Source organism: Castanea sativa, chromosome 4 (genome assembly GCF_040712315.1).
Source record: "Castanea sativa cultivar Marrone di Chiusa Pesio chromosome 4, ASM4071231v1".
NCBI lineage: Eukaryota > Viridiplantae > Streptophyta > Magnoliopsida > Fagales > Fagaceae > Castanea > Castanea sativa.
Genome location: NC_134016.1, coordinates 25,021,254 through 25,030,109, shown reverse-complemented (window position 1 = coordinate 25,030,109; position 8,856 = coordinate 25,021,254). Strand labels below are relative to the sequence as shown.

The 8,856-nt window shown below is 35.3% G+C and overlaps 1 protein-coding gene across 1 annotated transcript; it reads right to left on the bottom strand.

Annotated features, from left to right (window-relative positions):
• Nucleotides 1-5,493: 5,493 nt before the first annotated feature.
• LOC142631638 (mitogen-activated protein kinase kinase 9) lies at nucleotides 5,494-6,832 on the bottom strand. The gene has a single exon (XM_075805854.1). It carries the CDS (start codon nucleotides 6,681-6,683, stop codon nucleotides 5,721-5,723), a length of 963 nt encoding a protein of 320 aa, XP_075661969.1. The 5' UTR covers nucleotides 6,684-6,832; the 3' UTR covers nucleotides 5,494-5,720.
• Nucleotides 6,833-8,856: the final 2,024 nt, after the last annotated feature.

The window sequence follows — 8,856 nt, the reverse complement described above, 5'->3', positions numbered from 1 at the left end:
AAAAGTCACGCATGACATCATGGAAGATTGATTGCACCCAACTTGGTATCACGTTTCGCAGCAACGAGGAGCCTCTGAGGTTCACGCATCCAGAGTTGTGTGATTTAGACGGATTTGTCTTTTTTTTAAATATATAGTGGAGTTATTTGCTGACTCATGTCTGGTCCCGCTCCAGTATTTGTGGATCGAAGCTATCTCGAAATATCCACTTTCACAATCTTCTTTTTAACAGACTATAACAAGTACCATTTTTTTCAATGAAAATGAAACATCGACCGTTGATCTCCTTGTTACAAGAATATTATGTGCTTCATTGAAGGGCCAAGATCTTGTTAACAAAATGTATTTGCTTAGAGCCTTAAAAATGGACCTTGCATTGCATAATTTGCATTTATGTGTTGCAAGTTGGTACTAGCAACTTGCAAAAGTGGACGCAGACATGCCAACTAATAATAAAGAGTAATTAAACCAAATGAAAACCTGTCAAATGAACAAAACAAAACCATTTGATGGTTTTGAAGGAAACTGAATAGGGACAAGTCTCGGAATGCAGTAGCCCCTACTATTATCTTTAATTGTATACTCTACTTCTACCATTGGTTTTGGGCATAAAGAGCACAATTTTGTTTGAATAGTAAAATTTTTTAAATAAATATTATTTATTATTTTATCTGTTTTATAAAAATGTACCTTTAAATAAATTTATCAATTTTTTTAAAAAAATTATTTTATGATAAGGTAACTAAAAATGTGTCCTAATTAGATTGATTTTTTAAATATTTATTAGTTTTCTTTTCAAATAGTTTTAAAAATAAGGTAAGGTTATAATAGGAATATTAGTAAATTAAATAATTTTATTTTTAGAAACAAAACAATATTTTGGAACATCTCAAAATGAAATAGAGGACAAACAAATTGGGATAAAAGGAGTACTATTTAGTTTCCTTTCTTGCACTGGTTATATTAAATTCCAGTTGCATTACTTGAAAACTGACCAGATTTCAAACTTTTTGGCTTTATTTTGAAGCTAGTATTTTTTTTTTCAAGTCACAAAATGGCAAGGATTAGGAGTGTGTATAGAGTATAGTTCACTGAGGTGTGGTTGGTTGATTTTATACATATTGAAAACATATATTAAATGTAAAATAAAATTTTTATATTAATAGGTGCAGTGTGTGGGTGCTGTTTTTTATAGTTTTTTCGCAAAACCCAAGCAGTTGTTTGTGCGGTACCACGCTTTAGGGTCGGTTTTAGTCGATTTTGGTGCAATTATGTGATCAAACCAATTTTTTACACCATAGCGATGATGATCTTAACTCTTAAGGAGCAGGACTATCTGGTTATGCATGACAACTTGCAAGTTGCGAGGGGGGGCTACCTAAAAGGTTGTGTAAAAAGATTTACGCAAATGGAAAACCTTCAAAAGGTTGTGTAAACAGAACTCAAAAGAAAGGTTGTAGTGGAAACAAAACCACGAGTGTAGTACCAAGACCTTTTACTTTATACTTAACACCACGTGTGTCGCATTTTCGAGATTTTCGCACTCTTTTATTCTTTTCTTTTTTTGCAATTTTGCTTCTTAAAAGTTATGTAATGTGAATCTAAATCAGAAAATTGAATAGAAGAAAGTTGGGTAATTTGAGATTATTGAGATATTTTTAGCTTTTATTTTATTAATTCCTTGAGCTATAAATAGTTATCAAAACCGGACCAATAGTTGACCCCATTGAATAATTAGTTGAATTGTAGATTTATTTATTAACTAAATAATATATTTTATAATTATAAAAAGCAACTAATAATATTACTCCATTTAGGTAAATTAATAAATTATAACAATAAAAAAATTACATTATATGACCCAAAGTTAGAGAATATAAAAAATAAATAAACACATCATTCACACAAATCATCTAATAACCAAGTTATTTAGTTCAAAGGTCTTGAAACAACATATCTCATTGAAATTCAAAATAAATTTTTAGTTTAATTGTTAAAACCTAGAGCATAACAAAATTATTTAAATCTCTAAATACAACCGATAACTTCAAAGGTTAATGATTTCAGTGGTTTAATTCAGTTTTTTTTTTAGTTTTTTCACAGATACACATGATTTTTTTTTTCCTTTTATCTATGGATTAAAAAGATTAACTCATGCAATTTGTCGGTTTACACAGTTTGATAATGGATCATTTCATATTCAGTATTTTTTTATTATACATTTTCTCTCTCCCCAAACTCTTTCTTCAGACTTCTCTCTCTTCTTTGGCCAACCTCTCATCTTCACCTTCACCCCAATCTCTCCTCTCTTCTATCTACGGTGGTTTTGGCAGTGGGTTTTTTTTTTTTTTTTTTTTCTAGTTTGTGCTGGTTGTTCTTCCTATCTGTGGGTTTTTTCTGCCCTTTTTTATTTTTTGGTTTTCGTTGGTTTTTCCCCCCCGATTTGTGGGTTTTTTCATGTTGGTCTTTCTTTTTCTTTTTTTTTTCCTAGTTTTTGCTAATTTGTTTGTGGGTTTTTTTAGGGGTAACAAAATTGGACACGACTTGTAAACCCGACATGACATGATACGAAATTAGTAGGTTATATGTTAAAGCTTAATGGATTCGTGTCATATTCGGGTTAACACAACTACCTTGTTTAATAAACGGGTTAGATTAGTGTTTATCACATGGAAGTCATTTGACCTATCTGACTCGTTTAATTAAATGATATTTTACCAATATACCCTTCGAACCCTAGATATATAAGCTTATTAGTTGTTGTGACTTATTTTCTATGACATATTATGATTGATTATTTGTAATATTGATATATGCTTTAGTTTTGAATGATTATTTGTAATGTAGTCACTCGTTAGTTCTAAATTTTGTATTAAAAATGTTTATATGTTTGGTTTTTCATAATTCGTATCAATGTGGCTCATACTAAATTTTTTCTTTTCTTTTCGTTTTGATAAAATCTAATAAACAGGTCGACACAATTGACCCGTTTAATAAATGGGTCGTATTAGGGTTGAGAAATTTTGACCCATTTAATAAACATGTTGGATTAATGTTGACCCATATAATCGGATACTAATTAGTCGACACGACGCGACACGAACCTGACACGCAACCACAAATTGCCACCCCTAGGTTTTTCTGCTCTTTTTTTTTTCTAGTTTATCTACTCTCTTTTTTTTTCTTTTTTTTCTTCTTCGCTGGTCCTTGATGGGTTTTGGTCACAGCGGTTGGACTGGATTGGGTTGTCGGTTGATGCAGTAGTGGTGGGTTGTTTATTTGTATTGTTGAGTGATATATTATTTTATTGCATTTGTAAGGACACAATTTGCACCCAGACCCAACCGTGTGAAAGATGCAGGCCCAAAAAGTCTTATACAATGAAATTTGTAGAGCGTGGGCTTGAAACCTATGTTTTATGGATATTGGATAACAAGTATGATGGGCTAGATCTCCAATACCTGTGCAATGAAATGATTATATGACAAAAACTCTCCTTGGACATAAGCCGAGGATGACTTGTATTGCTCTTTCTTCTTTCAACAATAGATTATAGTTGAAGGTGGTGTGTACAGTGTTTTCTCTTTCTTTTCCCAATCCCCTTTGTTGAATGCCTTTCTTTTCCTTTTATATCATCTTCCTTCTTCCTACCATCTTCCACGTATGGACCAGATCACCAATTTAGATACTTGTCCCATCCACCGCCTTCTTGAAATCCTCAAACAATAGCTGTAACACTGATCACTACTATTCAGAGGTCATTTCTCCATTAATGCGGCCAAAGAGGTAGGTGCAGAGCCTTTAATGCGGTGGTAGCAGCTTTCTTTAAGATATTTCTTATTCACTCCTTCTCCCTGTGCTCATATGGAACACATCCTCCCTCACCAGATCTCCTAGAATTCTCTTATATACATCGGGGTGTATGGTATAACCTTTACTTCACATAGCCGAGGAGATCTCCCTCCTCGGACCATTTCCACCAACTTCTTTCGTAATAATTTGCTTGTGGGCTTTTATATTCAATGTAGTTATTACCACTAAGACCTCCTCAGATGAGTTAATATCCTCGGACCAAGCCCAAAGCCCAAAAACATATTCTGACCCTTCTGCCTCCACAATATTATTTATATTATTTTATTGTATTGAATGTTAAAATAAAATCACTAATGTTGGATGTTTTGCAAAGTAAAATGGTATAATGGATAAAGTAACATTTTTTTTTATTATCAAATTTCTAAATTTTTGACACCATCAACACTTATGCTCTAAGAGCAACCACATCAGTTAGTCTAAAATTTTCATCTAGTTTAGAAGAAAAAACCTACTTTTTCTATTTTCCACGCTCACTTTTACAAAACTCCCACATCAGTTTATCTATTCTACACATTTATTCAATAAAATAATCATTTCTTTTTAACACTGTCATCTCTCAACACAACCCCCACAGCCACCGTTATCAAGCAACCACCGTCATCAACCCAGCCTCCGGCCTCCCCCTGAGCAACAAGATCGACACCAGCATCCAACCAAAAAAAAAAACAGAAAACCATAAAAACAACCCAAAAACCCACATCAGAGAGTGACCCACATCCATCAACTAATGGTGGCTCTAGTAAATCAAGCCACCATCATCAACCTACCAAAATCCAAAAACCCATTTATCAGAAAGAGTGAGGGACGACGGTAAAGGTCAGAGAGAGTGAGGGATGGCGATGACCTGAGCAACAACGAGCAACGACTTGAGCAACAACGAGATCGAGCGATGCCGGCTTGAGCAACAGCGAGATCGAGCGCCGGCGGCTTGAGCAACAGCGAGATCGAGCGCCGGCAGCTTGAACAACAGCAAGATCGAGCGATGCTGGCTTGAGCAACAGCGAGATTGTGGGTGTTGCTCAGGAATGAAACAGGGAGAGAGAAGCTGAGAGTGAGAGGCGTTGGTGTTGCTCTTGCTCAGTGGGAGGAGAGAGAAAAAAAAGAGCGAAAAATGTTTTTTATACCGTACAAAGTTAATAATAAAATGTAGGATAAAAGAGCTACAGTGTCCGTGTATATTTACACGGACACTGTAGCTCGTGGATGAGTTTACAAACTTTTACATGTTTTTACACCCACTAATGTGGCACTGATGTGGGTGTTTTTTTGCTCAAAATGTGTAAATTTTATCATTTTTTACATTTTAGAAGATTTTACATGGGCTCATGTTGATGCTCTAAGGATGTTGGTCACAACAGTTTTCCCAACCCAAGGCCCGTTCAAAATAATTTGACCCCTACATTGACAATTTTAAATGGAGTTTTTTAAAAAAAAAAAAAATTTATTATATATATATATATAATTAATAATTTTATATCTCAGTTAGCTGCAAACTTTCAATTAAGTTGATTTTTTTTTTTAATGAGCGCAAGTGATTCCTGGTCCGCTAAGATAAACCTGTGATTGATTCTAATTTTCATAGAGGTTATCACCACTTATTGGCTTATTGTGAATCAAAAGTGTAAAATGTCCTTCATTCAATTCCAAAGCAGTCTTTTACTGCTAGAACTTACGGAACAGCTAAAATCAGAAGAGTGAAAAAGAATGTACAACTAGGTAACGGTTAAAAAAATAAAACAAGGATTCGGATCCGGATTATATATACAAATTACAGAACTCAAAAAAAAAACTAGAGCCCCAAAATGGTCAGATCTGAAAACCCGACCCTGAACCATCATTGAACTCCGTTATCTCGGATCTTTACACACAAACGGGTGGGTCAAAAGCTGAGCCACCGTCCACCTCTTATTAGACTCCTTCTGCAAACAACATTCAATAAAACTCCGAAACTGTTCGGAGGCTTGCTCCGGCAAGCTCGGCGGCTCTCCGAAACAAATCGCGCACATCAGGGTCGCCCAGTCGGGTCTTTGACCCGGAGGCAGAAATGGAAAATGACCCATATACAGCTCCAACAAAGTTAGCCCCAAACTCCATATATCACCAGCGTACCCATTGTAGTTCCCGCCATAGGTGTCCGGGTCGAACCGTTCGGGACTCATGTACGCGCACGTGCCAACGTAGGAGTTACACGCGTCCAACGTACGGCACATGATTTTGCTGACACCGAAGTCGGCGATTTTCACTTCCATCTTATCGTTGACCAACAGATTCGAAGGTTTAAGGTCGCGGTGGATGATTTTGTGTCCGTGGAGGTAGTTAAGGCCGTTGAGAACCTGACGCGCCACGTCAGCGAGTTTGGGTTCAGAGAAAGTCCCGTGGGTTCGGAGCAGCGAGTCTAGTGTGCCTAAATTCATGTACTCCATCAAAATAGCTATGTCACCCGACGGTTTCTCGAAGATCCCGTGGCAGCGGACGACGTGGGGAGAGTCGGTGCGGCGGAGGATTTCCATCTCTCTGAAGACTTGGCGGCGGAGAGTGGGGTCGGAGTCGCTATGGACGACTTTGAGAGCGTAAACAGTGTTGGTGCGTTTGTGACGGACTTTGTAGACCGTGCCACCATTGCCGTGGCCTAGAACTTGGAGGTTTTCCAAGTCGGCGTAAGAGATTGAAGCACCTGAGGTGGCGGTGGAGGTGTTGGTTGTGGTGGTGGTGGTGGGTGGGAGAGGTAAAGGGAAGCGAGGGCGGTGGTCGGAGCGTTCTGGGATTGGGAGGCGGAGGTTGAGCTGGCGGCGCTCTCTAACTAGTGCCATGGAATGGAAATTCAAACTAGGGAGATGGGTAGATGGATAAGTAGAGGGAGTGGCGTAGGATGAGATTGGGGGATGGAGTGGTTGTTGTTAGAGATATATATATAACAAAAGAGAGAGAAAAAGGCACGTGGGTTAGTGGAAGTGGACTTGTGATAGTATGAATAGATTAGAAGGAACTAGGAAGGTGGAAGGATAGGGGGGAAGTGGGGTCCACATTATTAGAAGATTCATTGTTGGATGGCATTGATTATGGGTGTGGTGTCACCTTTTTTTTTTTTTTGGGCAACTATGTTTTGTTTATCTGCATGTGATTAAATAGCCTATAGCTTATAGGCTGCCGCCTCTTTTTTTATTATTATTGAAATGGACAATTTAAAAAAAAAAAAAATTTTAAGGGATAATTCAGATCAGATTTTGGAGAATAATTACTTCAGAATATAATAAAATATTTCCACTTAGTTTTCAAGGTAGCAAGTTGGCCGTTATTTTTAAAGGTTTGGTACTTCTGGATGATGATGGAATGGTTGGAACATGTACAACTAAATTAGAACAGAGCATGAATGTGAAGTTGGTGCAATTAATTAATTTAATCATACCCTTTAGTTCCGAAATAACACCAAATTTATAAACAAAAGCTATCACAATAATCATAGAAAGATAGGTCATCTGATCTTTGGTTTTTTTTTGTTTTTTTTGATAAGTCATCTGATCTTACTTAGACTATTGTATAAGTGCGTGTACAATAGAAAAAGTATCATATTTTAATTAAATCAAAATTTATACATATCAGTTTATGTAAAATTGTGTAAAAATACATAATAATTACAATAATTGTATGAATTTATTTTGCATTTTATTTTTTATTTTTTATTTACATATTTTAAGAAATGAAAGAAAAGACTAGAAAATGATTGTTGTATGTAAAAAAAAACAATTAAAAATATCAAGAAAAGTAATAAAATTAACACAAAAAAAAAAAGATTAAGGTTTTAAAAAACAAACAAACAAAACTCATATAATGAAACAAAAAGTTAGGCCCTGTTTGGTAACGGTGTTTAAACAACGAGAATACAACATATATTTTTCCGCACTTTTTCATTTACACGTTTTTTCACAAAACTTAAATAACGTTACTAAAAATCTCTTACCAAACGGGCCCTTAGCTTCTCTGTATTTATGGTTTACAATCTGAAAAGTACTGTAGCTGAAAATAATATGTTTAATCTTATTTAGCTAATTATCCTAACTGATGATTAGATATGGCACGGTTATTATTTTTCTTTCTTTTTGTCGAAATTACTCTATGCTAATAAATGATAAATTAAAAAGTAAGCAACCGATTTGTTGAAAGACAGTTGATTACGGATACAGAGTAGAGCCAAAATTGAAGCGAAATGCCAAGCACGCCTCTTCATTCATGTTAAACGTTTCTATAAAGGCCAAGCACTGCTCAAAAGATATAGAAGTTGGGTATGTGCATGTGGGAGCCGTCTGACGAATAAAGATTAAAGAGATTCCAAGACGGCAAGCGTGAGACAAAGTTAAAAATTAAGATTACGACCCTTGACAATGATTTAGAGCAACAAAATAACACTAACTAGTGCATTTAAAATAGCAAAAAATGTGATAATTGCGACAGAAAACTTTAAAATGAGAAAGAAACGATTGTGCTAGCCGAACGATAATGAAAATGGCTAAGCTTGGAAATCCAAGTTGGGGCATCAATTTGGCTTGTTTTATTGGTGGGTACATTAAATATCGATGTGAGTGTAGATTGGATACATTGAACTTGCTAGAAACTGGAGAATGGCCATGTGTATGTATATCAATAGGGGGTCCAATATTGGTTGATGTCGTTGTCGCATAACGATTAACGAAAAGGATTTTCCATTGCTAGCCAGAAGAATAAATAAATTACATTTTCTAAAATTAAATTAAGAGCATAACTGGAATTAAGTGCTTTTTTTTTGGGTACTACTAAGAATGTTTGTTACTGAATTTAGTACTTGCAGGATCCATTCTTCTTTTTCCTTATGGTACAAACTAATCCAAAAACTTGTACCCATGTTTATATTTGTGATCCAAATTTTTATATATATATATATATATATATATATATATATATATATATATATATTGATAAAGTTTCAACCAATAACATTCTCTTCTGATG